This window comes from Sinocyclocheilus grahami, unplaced genomic scaffold, assembly GCF_001515645.1.
Source record: "Sinocyclocheilus grahami isolate Dianchi unplaced genomic scaffold, SAMN03320097.WGS_v1.1 scaffold1312.1, whole genome shotgun sequence".
Taxonomy (NCBI): Eukaryota; Metazoa; Chordata; class Actinopteri; order Cypriniformes; family Cyprinidae; genus Sinocyclocheilus; species Sinocyclocheilus grahami.
This window is the reverse complement of record NW_015506491.1, coordinates 30,063-52,622: the sequence shown is the minus strand read 5'-3', so window position 1 is coordinate 52,622 and position 22,560 is coordinate 30,063. Positions and strand designations below refer to the sequence as shown.

Below are 22,560 nucleotides of genomic sequence, written 5' to 3'. Positions count from 1 at the left end.
TTGTCCAGTCTCATAAAGATGGCCCTCACATATGCTGGTGTGCAAGAGTCATCTGAAATATACAAAGTACATCTGAGCAATCGTCCTATGGTCCATGTTGACCACAAGAACTCACAAAGAGATGCGGGTAGGGGTGTGCGATATCACAGTTTTATATCACGGAAGATTAAAAAGTCTGAATACAAAAGCTGCTTCTGAAGAAATACTGTAGTATTGCGCTATAGTGGACATTCTATCAGTTGCACTTCTGGCACCTCCGTCATAGCATACTCTACAACATGACATTATTCACATTTAGTAGTGTGCAATGTTGAAGTTTATTATTCGCCTGCATTTTAAAGATGCACAAGTGAAGCGTTTTATTCCCACAGTGTTCTGACATGAGCTTTTAAAAGTGTGCATACCCTGTCAAACAGTAAATAGTTCTGTGTATTCACATCTTATTGCACTTAAACTGTCCTCTAGACACAGGGTTTACATACACAGTCAGCTCTTCTCTGTATTACCAATTTAAACTTTATTCTAGTACAGATGATCTGAATTATATAGATAGGGGTGTGATCGTTTCAGTAGGGTTTTTTGTGTGTGTGGTGATTTCAAATATCAAGTGTCTCTTAGAAACTGCTTACAGAACCTTTAATGACACAAAGTAGCAGCAGCCTAATGAACATGACCAGATTTACGCATGTGCAGTATAATACAAACACACATCTGATGTTTGCATACTTTATCACAGATAAGGTGAATTCAATGCAATATTTGTCAAACACACAGATGTTCCAGAGACGTTTTTATTAAACACTTTATGCACTGCCTCTGTTTGCACTAGAATAAAGTTTAACATAAGCTTATACTATTGAATTACCAAGTGGGGTCTACGGTTTGTTTATCATTTTTAAGTGAATAAACATAACATTATGGCTACAATACAGATTTGTGAGCATTAGCGAAGAAATAAACACAAAACACACGATTGTTAGTCAGCCAGCGGACTGCTCTCGGATCGCTCATGTGCTACTTTGATGCCATGACACAGTGCCACAGTCTCAATTCAGACAAAGTTTCTAACCAACATGCACTACTTCTAGTCAGCTGCCGATCAGACTAGCTGAACAAGCCCTATGCAACACAGGCAGCGTCGGCGCCACGGGAGGCCTGAGGGGGCCCGGCCCGGCCCGGCCACCTCGGTCACTGTGCCCCCTCACCTCTGGTGCCGTCTCCGTAGTGGGCGCCCTGATTTTAGTCGGTGAGGCAGGGTACTGCCCCGGGAAGGTCTCACAGGCTGTTAAATACACAGTTTAAAAGCGAAATGTTTTCATTTCGGTTCATCCTTAGCAAAAAATAATAATTTTTACGTTCAGGTCATGCAGCAAACGAAAATATGCGATTAATCTGTTAAAATGTGTTACTGTGGGTTAACAAATTTACATTAGTAGGCTATTCTTATGCTTGGCTTCACAGATAGCAACAGAGTCTGGGCCAAATCTGGTTTACATTCACTTCTGGCTTTTTTCAGTCTTGTTTTTTTTGTGTACGATGGATAATTAAAACAAAAATCAGGCGTGTGTATTTATAGCATTGATTACTAGGCCTACATTCTTTTTTTCAGAAATGGAAGTAACTTAAAATGTTATTGTGTGTTTGTAATTGTAATATTTTATCTATTGGCCTATACAGCAAAACTGCAGAGCTACCAGTAGGTTATTTTACGGAGCTGTAAACACGGGAATCTCCGACCGCATGCAATCTTTGACGAACACCCAATTCATATATCAAACTAAGCTATGTACATAGGCTATATATCAGATTATTTTATTTACAAGTTTCATGTTTGCGTTTATCCATTTTTTCCCCCTCGTTGCATCTGAAAATTACTTTCAGAAACATTTTTTTTTTTCAAAGCAGCCCCCCCCCCCAAAAAACAGGGCGGCCCCCCAATAAATTGTGCCTGCCCCCTCACTTTGTGCACCGACCCTGAGCACAGGCACCTCCTCCATCATGAGTGGATACAATCCTTACTGCTGATAAAAGTTTGCTCAATAAAACTTAGCTAAAAATGTGTTTTGGTTCAATCTGAACCTTTAATGTTCAACAAACAACAAAAGACCAAGAGAAAATTCACTTTACTGTTCCTGACGTAACTAGCTTTAATAAGAATCAGTGTATAATTTAGCATTTTACATTTATTCAATTTCTAACTTGAATGGTACTGTTAAATACACCTACTGTAGCTGAAAAAAATGTAAGCACTATTTATTTCATTTGTATTTTTTATTGTATTTGTCCTATTGTTTGCAATTTACATCTCAAAACCAAAATAATAAAGAATCGATAAACTACCGAATTGTGATCTTTAAAAATAAATAAATAAAAAAATGTTGATACTATTTTTCTGCAATATCGGCCAACTTTTGTTGCAGGTACTATTTGGTGGAATTTGGTAACACAGGGATTCTGACCGCTATCTTTCTTAGGTGTTTTGGAAGGTTGCCAAGAGCATTTTACGAAATATTAGACTATACCTCATTATATTTACTTTAACTGTTAGTGATGTCTTAACTATTAAATGTATATGGTTAAATAAATATTTTATGAAACAAGTTATGACTGTAAATTATAATATTGCAAATATATCAAATATTATATTGCAAATAGAAATCGTATAATTTAGAAGTTAATTTAAAAACAATTTAAATGTTTGCATACAAAAAAAAGAAAAGGTTTTTCCTTCTGCTTTACCAAAACCACACCAAATTGTGACGTCAAAACCTAGGTATGTACCAAACTGTCAAGTTTGTGTACTGTTACACCCCTAATATATATATAAAGAAATAGGACTGCTAGTGTAGTGTACTTGTACACTACATACTGCATCACTGTTGTATTCAGAGTGCTGGTGATGGAGGGACATACATTTGTGCAAAAACACAAAAGTAAAGACATGTAAAAGTAGATCATGTCACCATAAGCAAGTTGTCATGGCAAAAGCTTCCCAATAAAAAAAGAAACCAGTTACAGGTGTAATCATGGTTGTAAGGGTTATGTACTACAAGGATATTAGATGGCATCCTCTACAACAGTGGTTCCCAAACCTGCTCAAAATGTGTGTGTGGTTAGTGTCAAAAATACATTCAATGGAATACATCACCTAATGCTGTTTGAAACTCATAAGAAAGTAGTTTGCCTTCAAAACACAACTATTTTTAATGAAATCTGAAATATTTTTGTCCCTTCATGGAAAGTCTGTTCACTCAAAATACAAATGCATCATAACATGCAAAAAGAGATGGTAAAATACATCCATATGAATGGAGCAGATTAATCCAAGGCTTGTATAGACACACAGTAGCATTCTATGATTAACTTATGCTTTTATTCAATCTGTTCATCATATAAAGCCATTGTGTCTCTCCACAAGACTTGGATTTAAGCACTCCATTCATATGGATTTATTTGATCATCTCTAAATGAAAGTTTTGAGCCATCAGAGAACAGACTTTTAATGGAGGCACAGAAACCTCTCAGATTTCATCAAAAACATCTTCAATTACGTTCAGATGCTCCTAAAGGAATTCATACCTCGATAAGCCACACGCAGCCGTAGCCTATAGCCTACATTAAATGAATAGGAACTTTACAAATGATTAATTAATACAAAATTAATTACAAATAAACACAACCTCTTGTGCGCATAACGTATCACCGATTTAATTAATTCGCGTTTACTTAGTTTGCTGAAAAAATCATCTACAGCAAATGAATCAATCAATCAATTTTTAATTTCTTCCTTTCTTTTCTTTTTTTCCCCAAGCGGAATCAAAATCATCCAAAAGTGAGAGTGAGCTGAAATACTGCTCATTTGGCTGTATGACATTGTTTGGTACTTAACTACCGTATCGGCCCGAATATAAGACGACCCTGATTATAAGACGACCCCCCTTTTTCCAGATGTACCTTTTGGAAAAAGGCTTTTTAAAAAACAAATCTTGTTTTTTCTCAGTAAAACACATTTTGTCTTCAATTATTTTCATATTGCATATTTTGCCTATTTTAATTTTTGTTTTGAAAGTATGATAGAAACTGGTCAAATGTATCAACAATCACATTTAAAAAATATACACTTTTTGATAAACCATAAAAAAAACAAAAAACAGGTATCCCATCTGAATTAGGACATTTAGGCTATCCATCTAATAGTAGCCTACCAAAATCTTATTAACAGTAGAAGTTAAATCTTACTGTAGTCTTCGAATCTGGGTACTGTCTTATGTTTTAAAATCACAAAGAGAGTTTGGTCCATCAGGCTAACGTGACCGTCACGACTCATGCAGCTGTAAGCTTTTCTGCTTCTTTAGTTTTTACTCGTGATCTTTACAACACGCATTACATTACGTGTTTCATGGCACACTGGTTTTATGCGTATTTGGCGCCACCTATTGTTGTGGTTGTATTATTGACATGTCAAAGTCTAGACCCTGAATATAAGACGACCGCGTTTTTTCAGACGTATTTCCAAGAAAAAAACATTCTTATATTCGGGTCAATACGGTCCCTAATTAAAATGGTGCGCCGTTAGCATGTCATTAGAAGTCTTCATTAAGGAGCGGGTCGTTTGAAAGCTGCTATTGTGGGACATGATGTTGTGAAAGGGGAAGTCACGTTCACTTCCTTTTGCCGGCTCAATTAAAATTATTACAAAGCCTCAATGGAGACCACTATATTCATGCAAGCCAGAAGTCAGTAGATGCTTTATGATTATAATTAAGCTATGTTTAGAATGGAAGAAGCTAGTTGGTCTAATGGTTACAGAATACTATTCTGACAAAAAACATTTTAATATATATATATATATATATATATATATATATAATGTATACAATTAAAAGAATGGGAAACCATGAAGAATGAGAAAGTAGTGCACTATAGTTATTACATGACATCATGTTGCTTATTTAATCCAGTACTGTTCATAACAGGACATAACTAAAAACAAAAATGTCCGCACTTGAATGGAATGTGTGTAAAATGTTTTTTATTGTGTCTAATTCATCATATATTATGACCTAAAAGTTTTTTTTTAGGGATGCACGATATTTATCAGACAGATAAATTATCAGGCGATATGGGTGAAAATTACGTCATTTTTATTGCTCCAATAGATAAATGAAATCCGATAACTGGATCCGATAAAGTACTCTTGCTGGTAAATTAATCAATCAGTCTGTTTTATCCAAGATTCATCCGCTTTCCGAGAAGTCAGAGATGCTTCTGTTTATCAAGAATCTCCCGCTAATACCCTCACATAACAAATAGACATTAAACAGAGACAAGTGAAAATATATATACTTTGGAGGAGGGTAAGACATGTCGAGGAGTGCAAATTGGAAATCATTTTAAGTTTATTATTATTTATTTTATGTTAAACTATATAATTTCAGAGAAATCTCTATGCCCTATGTATTTTTAAGGATGCACTTTTGTTTTTCTTTTTTTCGAGGTTGACAAATGTCAATGCATTTTATTTATTATGCATTTGAAAAACATGACTTAAAGTCAATATACCATCCTCATCCTCATGCACTAAAGGGTGAATAGATGCATTTCTTTGTTATGCATGAAATACTTGAATTTTGTGAAATGAAATGAAACCATAGTTCTGTTAAACTCTTTCTGTTACTAAGTATTGTGGTGCCTTACACAAAAAATAAACACATTTGAAGAGTCAGGACTGAAGTTTGCTATTATAGTTAGGCCAGAGCTACTAAAATATCAGTTTAATCAGTGCTTCTCAGATTTTCTATTCTCCTGGGTGCACAAATTGTAGATTATATGAAGATTATAACATAAAAATATGAACTTATTGAGTATTGGTATCGACTATGAGAAAGACTATGAGAAGGACTGAAAAATTTAATATCGTGCATCCCTAATCGTGATGCTTTCGGAAAATCTCAGAATCAATGCTGAGTCATTTCTCAATTCGCGATGCATCAATTTATTTTCCCAGCCCTAGTTCTCACTGCAGTAAACATGGTCAAAAGAAAACAAAAAGACTAGAGGTTTACTAGAGGTAAAGTATAAAGAGATGTAGGATATAGCTAAAACAGTAATACAAATAAAAGAATTGGTCATGAGGTGGAAATAAGATGAAGCTCGCATTCAGCTGCTTATTTCAAATGGATATGCATTTCTATAGTCATACTCTTTATCAAAGAACAAAAACAGGCTCTCACATTTACATGACTTTGCATATGCATAAGTGTGATGATTTTATTGCATTGATCCCAATTAAACTGTCTATCTCCAGAGTGAATGCGCAGATGATTGCTGAAATGACTCCTTTTTCTAAACCTCGTCACACTGGGGAAAACAATTAATTCTTTCCAGAATGAGTTTGCAAATGATTTTTCATGCTTATGTGATATTGGAAACTCGTGTCACACTGAAGACACTTGTAAGGCTTCTCTCCAGTGTGAATTCTCATGTGCGTCTTAAGGTTTCCTTTAACTGTGAAGCTCTTTCCACACTCTTGGCAGGTGAAAGGCTTCTCTCCAGTGTGAACTCTCATGTGATCCTCCAGGTTTGCGCTGTTTGTTAAAGTCTTTCCACATTGATGGCACATGTAAGGCTTCTCCCCGATGTGAATTTTTACATGATTCTCAAGGTGACGCCTGTCTGTGAAACTCCTTTCACACTGATGACATACAAAACAGTCCTCTCCTGAGTGAATCCTCATGTGATGATTATTAAAGTGTGCTTTAAATTTGAAACTCTTTCCACACTGATCACAAACAAATGGATAATCTCCACCAGTGTGAATTCTCATGCGAGTCTTAAAATGTTCATTTTGCATGAAACTCTTCCCACTTAGTTTGCAAGAGTAAGGCTTTTCTCCAGTGTGATTTTTCATGTGGCCATTAAGATTTCTTTTCCATTTATAACTCTTGCCACAATGAGAGCAGATGAACGGCTTCTGTTCAGTGTGAATGCTCATGTGAGTCTTAAGATTTTCTTTTCGTCTGAAGCTCTTCCCACACAGTTTGCAGGAGTAGGGCTTTTCTCCAGTGTGATTTGTCATGTGGGTATTAAGATCTCTTTTCTGTCTAAAACTCTTTCCACACTGAGAGCAGATGAACGGCTTCTCTCCAGTGTGAACTCGCATGTGATTCTTAAGATTGTCTTTTCGTCTGAAGCTCTTCCCACACAGTTTGCAGGAGTAAAGCTTTTCTCCAGTGTGATTTGTCATGTGGGTATTAAGATCTTTTTTCTGTCTAAAACTCTTGCCACACTGAGAGCAGATGAACGGCTTCTCTCCAGTGTGAACGCGCATGTGAGTCTTAAGATGTCCTTTTAGTAAGAAACTCTTTCCACACAGTTTGCAGGAGTAAGGCTTCACTCCAGTGTGGATTTTCAAGTGGACTCTAAAGCTGTCTTTTAAACTAAAACTCTTTCCACATTGTTCACAGGTGTAATGCTTCTCTCCAGTCTGAATTCTCATCTGGACTTTAAGGTTTCTAGTTTCTGTTTTATCAGTCTGTGAGTAGCTAAAAGATTCATCACCAGTCATGAAGTTTTTTTCTTCCATTTCATTTAGATCTTGACTCTCCTCTTTCAGTGCCATCAGGTCTAGGGTGAAAAGAAACTAAAACAAGTTAACACCAGTTTAATGTCTCAAAGCATCATACATATAAGCATTTAACACTTCTTCTTAATACTGTTAACTCTTAACTTTCCTACGAATACAACCCAAATATTACCCCTCATAAAAACCATGGAAGAGCACTGTACACATTTAGGTTGGGATCCTGCGGGTGGTCAAAAAATATACTGCGGGTCCCCCTTGATTTAAAAAGAAGAATGGAGTCAACATGTTCAGAAAAGACTTAAAGTGGGTTCCCTTTCGATACTTCACTCGTACTGCGTCGCTAGATGCTTATGGGGAAAAACTCCTTTTTCTCAGAGGACTGAAGCCTTTACAATCACGCAGTGTAACTGCACGGCCATTGGTTCGATCTTCCCTTCAATCTTCCCTTCGCTGATCTATGGGACTTGAAGCGCTCGACGTTGACACGCCTCGCTGCGGAGAGATTCTGCATTTTCCTCTGCGCCTCTCTGCTGTTCCCGCCCGCTCTACGATCCGCGTTCGGCGCAGATGTCAGCTCGTCCCCTGCCACCATCCGGCGAGTCTAAAAAAGTCATTGCGGGATTGTACTGCACGCTGACGACAGCCACTCAGAGTGCGTTTAACTGTTTGGGCAAGCCCCATGCAGAAGCCGCTCTGACCGAGATGGAGTGTTCACACTGCATGAACATGTAGTCACATGATCGCTTTCTTTTCAGAGAGCTACTCTCTCGCGCCCACCCGTTTTCTTCCTCCCAGGGACCTGTGAGGAAAAAACAACGGGGCAAGGGGACTGAGCGCTCGGCTACGAGTGAGCTCATGCCGGGCCAGATCCCGCTTGCCTCGCCAAGCAGAGAGGGTTCACCCGTACTCTCTGAACACTGAGACTAGCATCCCTTAGCTGATGCAAGCGACTCGGTCTCGTTCGGTGTGATGGAGGACGAGCTATTAGATGACAGCATGTCTCTAATAGCGTCAGATGCGGAGGAGATGTCGAGCTCTACTATCAACCCCGCCCCTTTGCCATCTGCCGATCCCAGCGACGCCAAGCAAGGGATGGACACCGAACTTTTCCATGTCCTCTCTAAAATGGTCGAAGAGCTGGGACTGGAGTGGTCTACACCGGAGGAGCCCACTCGTAGCTGTCTGGACGAATGGTTCCTGCCGGGGCACCGCCAGGCCCCTCGTCAACGAGCCTTCCCGTTTTTCCCGGAAGTCCACGACAAGCTCACGAAATCGTGGCTCGCTCCCTACTCAGCTCGCCTTCGCACATCCTCTTCTTCTGCACTCTCCTCAGTGGATGGCGCTGAGGAAAAAGGCTATGAAAAACTGCATCCTCTCAATGAGTCAGTGGCTGCACACCTCTGCCCAACCACTGCAATTGGATGGAAAGCGAAGGTCGTTCACCTCTCCAAGCCCTGCAGAACAACTTCTGCCCTCACTGGACAAGCGTACTCAGGACAAACTCCTCCAAGTCATGGATGAGTACGGACCCGACCCCGCAGCCTTCAAGGAGCTGTGCAGTGTAACAGACCTGGCTTTGCGAGCTATGAAGGCTACAGCACAGGCCATCGGAAGGTCAATGGCCAGCTTAGTGGTTTTGGAATGCCACTTATGTCTAAACCTCACTGAGATTAAGGAGGCTGACAAGGTCCCCTTCATCGACTCTCCGGTCTCCCCTACAGGGCTGTTTGGACCCGGCGTCGAGGGATTTGCAGTGAGTTTTACAGCAGTACAGAAGTCATACCAGGCAATGCGGCACTTCCTGCCTAAGTGCTCCAGCTCTGCAACGGCCCCCAGTCGCCCCAGACCTACACCAGCACAGCAGCCAGCAAAACCTGCGCCGCTGCCCGCTCAGACTACTCAAAAGGCTGAGCCCCAACAGCGCTCCCGCTCGGCCAGAAACTACCCTTTTCCAAAGCGACAAGGACTACGGCCCAAGCTGACGTTGGATCCTGCGCCTCAGGTGTCATCCTGATCTGCTGGACAGAAGAGGAGGGGGCAAAGTCTCACCAGCACCAGACCACCCCCAAAACACTTTGTTTCTGGGAGCAGTTATCGACTCAGTGCACATGAGGGCGGTAGTCACGCCAAAACGTGCACTGGCCATACAACAGCTCACGGAGTCTTTCAAAATCGGAGCCTCTCGACCTCTCAAATCATTTCAAAACATGCTGAGCCTCATGGCCTCTGCATCTCCGGTACTACAGCTGGGCCTGCTCCACATGAGAGACTTTCAGTACTGGCTGAAACCTCAAATTCCTCCCCGTGTGTGGCATCACGGACGCATTTGTGTGAGGGTAAGCCAGGCCTGTGTAACAGCTCTGGCCCCTTGGAAAGACCCACAGTGGTTCAAGCACAGCGTGACTATAGGCTTGATTCACAGAAGGAAGGTTGTCTCAACAGATGCATCCAACACAGGTTGGGGAGCTCTGTGCGAAGGCAGATCGACCTTCGGCTCCTGGTCAGATGCAGAAGGCTGGCTACACATCAACTGCCTTGAGACAATGGCAGTATGTGGAGCCCTTCAGACCTTCTTACCGGACCTGAAGGGACACCACGTGCTAGTCTGCTCAGACAGCATGACAGTGTTGTCCTATATAAATCGCCTGGGCAGGCTCACCTCAAAACGCCTTTTCAAGATGGTAAAACGCCTCTTGGAGTGGGCGCATCTCAACCTGCGTTCACTGAGGGCAGCACATGTGCCCGGCATATTGAACCGAGGAGCAGATCTCCCTGAGAGTGTCCTGAATACTATCTCACAGGCTAGAGCCCCATCTACGAGACACCTCTATGCCCTTAAGTGGTCGGTCTTTTCCGCCTGGTGCACAACCCATGGCAAAGACCCAGTTTCATGTGACATATCGGTGATATTGTCCTACTTTCAAGACCTGTTGGACAAGGGCCACTCCCCCTTCACCGCTCAAGGTCTATGTGGCAGCTATAGCAGCTTCCCATGCTCCTATAGCTGGACAGTCGGTGGGCCGGAACTTAGTTGTCCATATCCTGAGAGGATCCAGGAGACTCAATCTGCCCCGGTCCCCCACGGCCCCTGAGTGGGACCTGCCCACGGTCCTGAGAGCCCTCAAGGGCCCCCCCTTTGAGCCACTACAGTCTGCAGACTTGAAAACCCTGTCATTGAAAACCACTCTGCTACTGGCTTTAACATCGGTTAAAGGAGTAGGTGACTTGCAGTCTCTCTGGATAAGTCCTGCCTGTCTTGAGTTTGGGCCTAACGACTCCAAAGTTGCCCTAAAACCAAGACATGGGTACGTTCCTAAGGTGCTCTACACCCTGTTTAGAGACCAGGTTATGAGGAGGAGCCTTCTGAGGAGGACCAGGAGTTTAACTTTCTCTGCCCAGTTAGGGCGCTGAAAATTTACATCGAGTCGGTCGGAACAACTTTTTGTATGCTTTGGTGGCCACACCAAAGGGTCCCCGGTCACAAAGCAAAGGATATTTGTGCGGCGGCCGGCTAGGCCTTGCCGTCCACTTTCACCAGGTTCTATAACTTGGAAGTTTCGGCCTTGCAGGCTCGGATTCTATCTGCTTAAATGGATACGCGCCTGCTTAAGGTGGTCTATTTCTTCAGGCATTGCCTGTTTTTTCAGGTATGCTCTTGGCCATTTCAGTAGTGCTGAGGCTGTACAAAACCGTTGGAACGATTATCCAAGGCCGGGCTGACCTCAGGGAGTTCAGCATCTTGCCACCCACAGGGCTCACCCTGTGTATAATTGGTCCCTCTGAGCCTTTTATGCTCAAGGCCAGTTAATGTTAGTCGTTCCTCTTACATGACACGGCGGGATTGTATTGGTTTCCCATAAGCATCTAGTGACGCAGTACGAGTGAAGTATCGAAAGGGAATGTACTCGGTTATTTACGGGAACGAGTACTGTGTCGCTAGATGCTTATGGGAAGAACCTCTTTTTTCGCCGAGGACTGAAGCCTTTACAGTCACGCAGTGTTACTGCACGGCCATTGATTCGCACCCATTCTGGCAGGGCTTTGTCGCCATAAGCTTGTACAGCTCCGTTGCTGAGCCATTGGTTCGTTTTTTTATTTACTGCATGAATCAATGGCCGTGCAGTAACACTGCGTGACTGTAAAGGCTTCAGTCCTCGGCGAAAAAAGAGGTTCTTCCCATAAGCATCTAGCGACACAGTACTCGTTCCCGTATCTCAGGGAACCGAGGTTACATAAGTAACAGAGTACGTTTTATTATAAAAAACAAAAACAAGGGGGAAGTCTGATATTCTGACAAATTTCCAAATTAAACTGCACTTTCACAAAAATGGTTAATGATTACAAACTGTTTCCAAAACTGCTACATTTTCTACATTTTATGATGTCCAAACTGCACTGAATACATGGTATGCTGGCCCATATTGCAAAAAGTTACTTCGCTACATCTGCCACAACAGTGCCATGTAAAAGACTTCTATTTGGCAGGCTACATTGTGCAGTAGAAGAGGTCATCTGAAACTGTGAACAAGCTAGTCTGCCTGAGCAACTGGTTGAAAGAAAAGTAGACTGTGTAACTGGTTTACAATGTTGCACAGATGCACACTGCTTCAAGTAATCGTCTCCAACCAATAAAGTAGAGACTGTTCACTCAGTCTCTTCATAGACATTATGGAATCCCATTCCTATTACAGACCTGCTTATTGCTGCATTCATTTGAATTGATGTTACTAATTAGAGTTGATATTACTATTTTACTTACTAATGTTACTAACAAGCAGTTTGCAGTTAAGTTACTTATGACTTTATAGCAGACATTACTTTGCATCATTTGTTGGTATCTGCTAGATATGTCTGCAGTTCATATGTTCCCTGTCAATGTAAAATGCTCCCTAGTACTTTTGCACTCAATGATTTCAGAGATTGTTCTTGAATACTTGTTAAATAAATGCTAATGATTTAGATAAACCTGAACAATCTGTTTCCTTAAACCAGTTTGTATGCATTTCTTTATTTTAACACTTTACGTTTACAACTAAGTCCTAGCATTCAAAACAAGATAAATGGTGTATGCTTAATTTCACAATAAGGGTGCGATTAATCAAAATTGCAAATTTTAATCAATTGACAACATTAATATTTACATAGTTTAATGCAGCTCAAAATTATATGATGCTATAAGATTAATGTTTTAAATATAGAAATTTGAATAAACAGTCAGGTCCGGAAGTATTCGGGCTCCTGATGACAGGCAGTCACTGACTGCAAATGATTTTCATCCTAGTATTAAAAATGTGCTTATATTTACAATTACATCACTTTGTCCAAATACTATTGTGCTCCTGAAAATGGAGGTATTTTGCTTAAAGGCACAATATGTAATTTTCGTCACTAGAGGGCGCGTATTCAAAATAAACAAATAGACAAAGGCGTAGTTAGATGACGCCGTGACTGAGTGTGGAATCATGGGAGTTGTGGTCTTCATCCGCACAGCCGATGCAATCCGACGGGACTCGGGCAGAAATCATGTTCATGGATGAGCTAATGATTTAGTAACGTAGTAGAATGAAGCAGGGTGAGGCTGAAAGCTGTCGAAGCGAAACGAGGCGCTGAACGAGCGCGACACACGGCTCGATTGCTATCATTTAAAACATATTACAAAAATTCTAACTGTTTTTGTTTTTTAATGTGTAAATGTGCCTTACAAATAAACTGAATGAATCACACAAAAAGGTGACAAACTGCATTTCTTTCTCAAAATGAGAACAATTTTGTCAGTCTTATTTCCTTTTAAATGTCATTATTTCAAGGAGCAAAGACGTTTTGATTAGTATGCCTGGAAAGAAAGTAATGCTTACATAGGACTGGGTGACATAGCTAAAAAATTTATTAAAGATATAATGTTTCATATCATTCGGTATCGACCTTTTTTAAAACAAAGAGCAATAGATTTTTTTTTTTATTTAACCACTGCGTTTTTAAATTAACCCAATTTATTGAGACAAACAACAAATATTTTTTGTTATAACAGTCAAACACACAATAAAAATTAAACAAATATCTAATTTCTGATGTTTTATATGCAGATTAAATAGGTCTGAAGGAAACTTTTGGCTTGTCTCCCGAGGCCACAGGAGGGCGCAATGAGCAAAATAATGCAGCACACTTAAATTGTCAATGCAAGGAAATAAATGTCTATTAAAAAACCTGCATTATGTCTAAATTAACTCATATGAATCAAATATAATTTCGTAAATTGCATAAACAATTATGAACAAAACAGCATCATGTATTTATGCATTGCTTAATACAAAGAGCCGAAGCGCCATTCACACAGACTGCATATAAAAACATACGAGACACAGTGAAAAGGAATAAACCTCCACAAATTCGTGACGTGTTTTCTAAAAGTTTAAACTGTTTTAACTTTGCATGGCTTTCTATACATCTCTTGCATGAGACGCGAGTGCAGCAGTCATATTTGTCTGTCTAGAAAATGTGCTGAATATGCGTTCTGTGTGAATGGCTTGGTTTTGGTTTGAACCTAATCAAGATCTTCTCCGCATTGAGCTTCTATATTTCTCTAATATTTTTAATGAATAATGAATTATTTTTCCCAATTTATGTGCTGATGTCATTGAAAGAAAATGCACTGACTTATAATTTTTCCTCCCATCTAATATTTTTCCACCACTATGTTCCTTTAATGGCTCAGTAAAACAGAGATAAAGAAATGAAGGACTAATGAAACCTGTTTGTTCCTCAGGATCTTCATGCTTGACTTCATTCTCCACGTCTTCACTCTCCTCTGTAATAAACGCCATCTTTGTTTGTTGTTCTTCAGGATCTTCATGTTTGACAGTAAAAGCTTCTTCAATCCTCATGTCTTCACTCTCCTCTTTAATAAACTCCATCTTTATAACAGTGTGTTGCTTCACCAGGAGTTTTTCTGCGTGTTTGAACACTTTGTCCTGTTTAAGATGAGAAAAATTAACAGACACGTCTCAGTCAGCGCACTAGTTCAGTAGTCAGCGCACTAGTTCAGTAGACAGCGCACTAGTTCAGTAGTCAGTTCGGTAGTCAGCGCACTAGTGCGGTAGTCAGCTCACTAGTGCGGTAGTCAGCTCACTAGTGCGGTAGTCAGAGCACTAGTTCGGCAGTCAGCGCACTAGTTCAGCAGTCAGAGCACTAGTTCAGTAGTCAGTGCACTAATTCATTAGTCAGCGCACTAGTGCAGTAGTCAGAGCACTAGTTCAGTAGTCAGTGCACTAGTTCGGTAGTCAGAGCACTAGTTCGGTAGTCAGCGCACTAGTTCGGTAGTCAGCGCACTAGTGCGGTAGTCAGCGCACTAGTTCAGTAGTCAGCGCTGCAGTAGTCAGCGCACTAATGCAGTAGTCAGCGCACTAGTTCAGTAGTCAGCGCACTAGTGAGGGAGTCAGCGCACTAGTGCGGTAGTCAGCGCACTACTTCAGTAGTCAGCGCACTACTTCAGTAGTCTAGTTCAGTAGTCAGCGCACTAGTGCAGTAGTCAGCACACTACTTCAGTAGTCAGCGCACTACTTCAGTAGTCTAGTTCAGTAGTCAGCTCAATAATTCAGGAGTCTAGTTCAGTAGTCAGCTCAATAATTCAGGAGTCTAGTTCAGTAGTCAGCTCAATAATTCAGGAGTCTAGTTCAGTAGTCAGCTCAATAATTCAGGAGTCTAGTTCAGTAGTCAGCTCAATAATTCAGGAGTCTAGTTCAGTAGTCAGCTCAATAATTCAGGAGTCTAGTTCAGTAGTCAGCTCAATAATTCAGGAGTCTAGTTCAGTAGTCAGCTCAATAATTCAGGAGTCTAGTTCAGTAGTCAGCTCAATAATTCAGGAGTCTAGTTCAGTAGTCAGCTCAATAATTCAGGAGTCTAGTTCAGTAGTCAGCTCAATAATTCAGGAGTCTAGTTCAGTAGTCAGCTCAATAATTCAGGAGTCTAGTTCAGTAGTCAGCTCAATAATTCAGGAGTCTAGTTCAGTAGTCAGCTCAATAATTCAGGAGTCTAGTTCAGTAGTCAGCTCAATAATTCAGGAGTCTAGTTCAGTAGTCAGCTCAATAATTCAGGAGTCTAGTTCAGTAGTCAGCTCAATAATTCAGGAGTCTAGTTCAGTAGTCAGCTCAATAATTCAGGAGTCTAGTTCAGTAGTCAGCTCAATAATTCAGGAGTCTAGTTCAGTAGTCAGCTCAATAATTCAGGAGTCTAGTTCAGTAGTCAGCTCAATAATTCAGGAGTCTAGTTCAGTAGTCAGCTCAATAATTCAGGAGTCTAGTTCAGTAGTCAGCTCAATAATTCAGGAGTCTAGTTCAGTAGTCAGCTCAATAATTCAGGAGTCTAGTTCAGTAGTCAGCTCAATAATTCAGGAGTCTAGTTCAGTAGTCAGCTCAATAATTCAGGAGTCTAGTTCAGTAGTCAGCTCAATAATTCAGGAGTCTAGTTCAGTAGTCAGCTCAATAATTCAGGAGTCTAGTTCAGTAGTCAGCTCAATAATTCAGGAGTCTAGTTCAGTAGTCAGCTCAATAATTCAGGAGTCTAGTTCAGTAGTCAGCTCAATAATTCAGGAGTCTAGTTCAGTAGTCAGCTCAATAATTCAGGAGTCTAGTTCAGTAGTCAGCTCAATAATTCAGGAGTCTAGTTCAGTAGTCAGCTCAATAATTCAGGAGTCTAGTTCAGTAGTCAGCTCAATAATTCAGGAGTCTAGTTCAGTAGTCAGCTCAATAATTCAGGAGTCTAGTTCAGTAGTCAGCTCAATAATTCAGGAGTCTAGTTCAGTAGTCAGCTCAATAATTCAGGAGTCTAGTTCAGTAGTCAGCTCAATAATTCAGGAGTCTAGTTCAGTAGTCAGCTCAATAATTCAGGAGTCTAGTTCAGTAGTCAGCTCAATAATTCAGGAGTCTAGTTCAGTAGTCAGCTCAATAATTCAGGAGTCTAGTTCAGTAGTCAGCTCAATAATTCAGGAGTCTAGTTCAGTAGTCAGCTCAATAATTCAGGAGTCTAGTTCAGTAGTCAGCTCAATAATTCAGGAGTCTAGTTCAGTAGTCAGCTCAATAATTCAGGAGTCTAGTTCAGTAGTCAGCTCAATAATTCAGGAGTCTAGTTCAGTAGTCAGCTCAATAATTCAGGAGTCTAGTTCAGTAGTCAGCTCAATAATTCAGGAGTCTAGTTCAGTAGTCAGCTCAATAATTCAGGAGTCTAGTTCAGTAGTCAGCTCAATAATTCAGGAGTCTAGTTCAGTAGTCAGCTCAATAATTCAGGAGTCTAGTTCAGTAGTCAGCTCAATAATTCAGGAGTCTAGTTCAGTAGTCAGCTCAATAATTCAGGAGTCTAGTTCAGTAGTCAGCTCAATAATTCAGGAGTCTAGTTCAGTAGTCAGCTCAATAATTCAGGAGTCTAGTTCAGTAGTCAGCTCAATAATTCAGGAGTCTAGTTCAGTAGTCAGCTCAATAATTCAGGAGTCTAGTTCAGTAGTCAGCTCAATAATTCAGGAGTCTAGTTCAGTAGTCAGCTCAATAATTCAGGAGTCTAGTTCAGTAGTCAGCTCAATAATTCAGGAGTCTAGTTCAGTAGTCAGCTCAATAATTCAGGAGTCTAGTTCAGTAGTCAGCTCAATAATTCAGGAGTCTAGTTCAGTAGTCAGCTCAATAATTCAGGAGTCTAGTTCAGTAGTCAGCTCAATAATTCAGGAGTCTAGTTCAGTAGTCAGCTCAATAATTCAGGAGTCTAGTTCAGTAGTCAGCTCAATAATTCAGGAGTCTAGTTCAGTAGTCAGCTCAATAATTCAGGAGTCTAGTTCAGTAGTCAGCTCAATAATTCAGGAGTCTAGTTCAGTAGTCAGCTCAATAATTCAGGAGTCTAGTTCAGTAGTCAGCTCAATAATTCAGGAGTCTAGTTCAGTAGTCAGCTCAATAATTCAGGAGTCTAGTTCAGTAGTCAGCTCAATAATTCAGGAGTCTAGTTCAGTAGTCAGCTCAATAATTCAGGAGTCTAGTTCAGTAGTCAGCTCAATAATTCAGGAGTCTAGTTCAGTAGTCAGCTCAATAATTCAGGAGTCTAGTTCAGTAGTCAGCTCAATAATTCAGGAGTCTAGTTCAGTAGTCAGCTCAATAATTCAGGAGTCTAGTTCAGTAGTCAGCTCAATAATTCAGGAGTCTAGTTCAGTAGTCAGCTCAATAATTCAGGAGTCTAGTTCAGTAGTCAGCTCAATAATTCAGGAGTCTAGTTCAGTAGTCAGCTCAATAATTCAGGAGTCTAGTTCAGTAGTCAGCTCAATAATTCAGGAGTCTAGTTCAGTAGTCAGCTCAATAATTCAGGAGTCTAGTTCAGTAGTCAGCTCAATAATTCAGGAGTCTAGTTCAGTAGTCAGCTCAATAATTCAGGAGTCTAGTTCAGTAGTCAGCTCAATAATTCAGGAGTCTAGTTCAGTAGTCAGCTCAATAATTCAGGAGTCTAGTTCAGTAGTCAGCTCAATAATTCAGGAGTCTAGTTCAGTAGTCAGCTCAATAATTCAGGAGTCTAGTTCAGTAGTCAGCTCAATAATTCAGGAGTCTAGTTCAGTAGTCAGCTCAATAATTCAGGAGTCTAGTTCAGTAGTCAGCTCAATAATTCAGGAGTCTAGTTCAGTAGTCAGCTCAATAATTCAGGAGTCTAGTTCAGTAGTCAGCTCAATAATTCAGGAGTCTAGTTCAGTAGTCAGCTCAATAATTCAGGAGTCTAGTTCAGTAGTCAGCTCAATAATTCAGGAGTCTAGTTCAGTAGTCAGCTCAATAATTCAGGAGTCTAGTTCAGTAGTCAGCTCAATAATTCAGGAGTCTAGTTCAGTAGTCAGCTCAATAATTCAGGAGTCTAGTTCAGTAGTCAGCTCAATAATTCAGGAGTCTAGTTCAGTAGTCAGCTCAATAATTCAGGAGTCTAGTTCAGTAGTCAGTGCACTACTTCAGTAGTCTAGTTCAGTAGTCAGTGCACTAGTTCAGTAGTCTAGTTCAGTAGTCAGCACACTACTTCAGTAGTCTAGTTCAGTAGTAAGCGCACTAGTTCAGTAGTCTAGATCAGTAGTCAGCGCACTACTTCAGTAGTCTAGATCAGTAGTCAGCGCACTACTTCAGTAGTCTAGATCAGTAGTCAGCGCACTACTTCAGTAGTCTAGATCAGTAGTCAGCGCACTACTTCAGTAGTCTAGATCAGTAGTCAGTGCACTACTTCAGTAGTCTAGTTCAGTAGTCAGCGCACTAGTAAGGGAGTTAAGAGTCAGAGTTAATGAGCTGATTAGACAAAAACACTCAAAACTAGCACTACAAATAATAAAAGAACACAGATCATGCAGACAATTAATATTTAGGCATTTATGATTTACATTTGGCATGTATTGATTTGTGGATTATATTTAATTGATGATATTTTGATGTAAACTTTTGTCAGTTGATTTGTAGAAGTAGTCATAGCATGTGTGTGTTGTTATTCTTGTTGCCTTTAGATGCTGTAATTCGAGTTCTTATCAACAATTAATCGTTTGATTTGGTTTTTAAAAGCTCAGTTTCTCTATCATTTCTCTGTCAAACTGTAAGAATGGGTTGTATTGGTTTATACACTTTAAACGATTAAAAAACCAAACCTTTTTCCCAACAGAATCGCGCAGCGCAGCCTTATGACGTCATACTGCCACGCCAAAATAAAAGTCCCGTTCAGACGAAATAGAAACGCACATGCAGAAAACACATTCAAATGATCAGATAAAGGATTGCTACAGAGGGCAAATAACAGATTCCCAAAGTTATTAACACCACTGTACTGTTTTCAAAATGTTAGCTTATTTAAAAATATAATTATACCAACTACTGAGCATTTGTGATATTCTCAATCATAAATAAAAGTCCAGTATCTCGATCTTTATATTGCAAATGATTGGAAAGAGCTGTTGAATATTTCAAACTCAATAAGAATTTGTTGTTAAACTTTAAATTTCTGGCTGCAGAAACTAAAATTGAATACTTACCATGATTTATAAATCTTATTTCATCTCAGTTTTTCCACAGAATATATAATAATTAAAATCAAAACTTTGTTTTGTTAAAGAGCATTATATTAAAGGGCCACGATGACCGTGCATTACAGTAAGTCTTACTATAATCTGTCTCCTTCATTTTAATCTAACAATACGAGGAAGGAATCACTTGCTGCTCTTGACTGAACTGCTCTTGAAGCTTTAACGATCAGTTTGTTCGTAATGAACACACTACTTTTTACATTTGATTATTTTTCTTACTTGAATGTTTCTTTTTAGATGTACATTTAAGTAATGCAATCTTTGTTCTTATTTTTAACTTTTATGTGCGAGGGAGTGACAATATCGAGAGATTCACAGCTGAGAGCCAAAGGATGACTCCACTCTCGCGGTTGATGTTCTTCATGTTCTTGTTGTTTTGGGATGTATACAGCATGCAAGGGTTTCTTCTCCAGTTTCAGTGTATCTGTGTGGCAGAATTACAGCGCCACATACTGGTCTGGCATGTATACTACACCGGTTTGAGTCGGTTTCAGTGGTTTCGTGTGTACGTAGATATTTCTCGAGATGACGCCGTGTTTACAGAATTATTTTTTAAAAGTCGGATAGGGAAAGCTCTGGCTTCGTGTGGATGAGCCCTTATATACAGCTAACTGGTCAAAGGATCTGGTCTGTACATTCATCCAAATAAGCTTAACTGATGAGCAAGAAGTTTTTATTTTCTTACAACTGGGATGTTAAAGAGGAAGCTGTGTATCTTGTTGTTTTGGGATGTATACAGCATGCAAGGGTTTCTTCTCCAGTTTCAGTGTATCTGTGTGGCAGAATTACAGCGCCACATACTGGTCTGGCATGTATACTACACCGGTTTGAGTCGGTTTCAGTGGTTTCGTGTGTACGTAGATATTTCTCGAGACGACGCCGTGTTTACAGAATTATTTTTTAAAAGTCGGATAGGGAAAGCTCTGGCTTCGTGTGGATGAGCCCTTATATACAGCTAACTGGTCAAAGGAGCTGGTCTGTACATTCATCCAAATAAGCTTAACTGATGAGCAAGAAAGTTTTTATTTTCTTACAACTGGGATGTTAAAGAGGAAGCTGTGTGTCTTGAGATATCTGTAGAAGTCTTAGGGAGTGAGAATTCAGTTATGAGATATTCAAAGGTTTTGAGTGTCTCTCCTTCTAATAGTTGATGGATGTATTTTGTTTGGTTTTCTTCAGGGTCCAGTTTCTAAAGCTAGAGTCTATCGTCAAGAGATGTTAACAAAGAAAGCCACTTGGCAGACTGTCAACCTTTCACACTTCTCTCTATCCCAAGTAAGTAATCTCTGACCATTTTCACAATTTGTACTTGGGTTATAATAGGGCCCAAATACTTAATCCTCTCTTATGGCGCAGATGTTATTTGTTAGCAGTGTTGGGGGTAACGCATTACAAGTAACGTGAGTTACGTTATCAGATTACTTTTTGTCAAGCAACTAGTGAAGTAACGCATTACTTTTTAATTCACAAGAGAATATCTGAGTTACTTTTTCAAATAAGTAACGCAAGTTACTTTTTGACTGACAGCTCTGGTGTCGCCATGGTGACAGAACTCAGAAGATGTTACTGTAGTTCTAAAAAAAATATGAATATGCATTAATTCATCTCACTCACAAAACAAACACACACACAGATTCAGTATTCCGCAAAATTAATAAAAATAAAAAGTTGATCACAAAAAAATTTAAATAATGCAACTCAGAATATGACGCAAACCTGCAATAATTAAATGTTAAACAACACAAATATGCTTTATGTATTTAATCCCGTTCTATTAAGCAATGTCTTTGCTTCTGACCTTCGATGATCCAGTTTTTTAAGCAAAAATTACTCTAGACAAACATTTGTGTCTTTGTTTATTGCTGAAATGTGTTGAAATGTCTTCTTCTGCATTCTACTGTACTTTCCCTTCAGCCTGAGGCTTATTCATTTCACTTTTGGTGTGTAAAGGCTTTTATATTTGCCAAAAATATAACTTTTTTATTTTAAAAACAAACAAGCAAGCCCTGTCCAGATTTAAAAAGTAACACAACGCATTACTTTCCATAAAAAGTAACTAAGTAACATAATTAGTTACTTTTTTATGGAGTAATTCAATATTGTAATGCATTACTTTTAAAAGTAACTTTCCCTAACACTGTTTGTTACTTGTAGTCAGTGAGTTGTACAGCAAGTTGTACCTACAAAAAGAGACCGCAGTACCAACAGCTACTAAGAGAAGATGGAGTGGTCATGTTAAAAGTACGTTAAACGTTAAATACGTTTTATAAGAACTGCATCATTAAAACAAACGTAATCATCCAGGTTCCACCAGTTGTAAGACCACCAACACCCAGAGAGGCACATCTTCTCAGCGAACATGGCTTTAATGTTCACCAGTGTGCATTTTATGCATTAATGGAAACAGATTTCACTCAGAAACAAGCACAACACTATCTAGAAGAATAAATCATGCAGTATTTACAGAAAACGAGGCAGTGGCACTGGTTAGGTCATTTGTTGACGTGGGCTTTATCATTCCCGTTAGCACGGCCAGATTTAGCAAGGTTAAAGACAGACAAACAGGGACCGTTTACTGATTCGGAGACTGTGAACGATTGCATGCTAGCAGTCGCACAAGAGATTGTAATAAAACCAGAAACAACATAATTGCCTCTATTCAGAAAATTACAATGTCTGCCACGTCAACTAGACGAAGAGTTGAAATACTGAAATGTAACAATGTAGCAAAGTTAAACAGTTACAAACAAAAGAAGTTTCAGAGCTCTGCATTACAGTTACAGTGCTGTGCAAATATGTTGATTATTGACACTTGCTTTGAATTTTGTGCACAATGTTCATAGCTCTTGCAACGTTAAACTGCAACCGTTTTTTTTTATGACTTAAAAAAAGAAAAGAGTTTTAAGTAAAT

General features: G+C 39.7%; 1 protein-coding gene across 1 annotated transcript; it reads right to left on the bottom strand.

Annotated features, from left to right (window-relative positions):
• Positions 1-5,456: 5,456 nt before the first annotated feature.
• On the bottom strand, positions 5,457-19,256 carry LOC107569101 (gastrula zinc finger protein XlCGF57.1). Its single transcript, XM_016255097.1, has 3 exons — positions 19,218-19,256; positions 14,334-14,553; positions 5,457-7,626 (listed from the first exon to the last, which is right to left on the bottom strand). Exons 2-3 carry the CDS (start codon positions 14,494-14,496, stop codon positions 6,374-6,376), a joined length of 1,416 nt encoding a protein of 471 aa, XP_016110583.1. The 5' UTR covers positions 14,497-14,553; positions 19,218-19,256; the 3' UTR covers positions 5,457-6,373.
• Positions 19,257-22,560: the final 3,304 nt, after the last annotated feature.

Coding starts and splice junctions, on each gene's coding strand:
- LOC107569101 (XM_016255097.1), bottom strand. CDS start 14,496: ATGGAGTTTATTAAAGAGGAGAGTGAAGACATGAGGATTGAAGAAGCT. Junction 7,627..14,333: donor AGATCCTGAGGAACAAACAG/GTTTCATTAGTC, acceptor TTTTCACCCTAG/ACCTGATGGCACTGAAAGAG.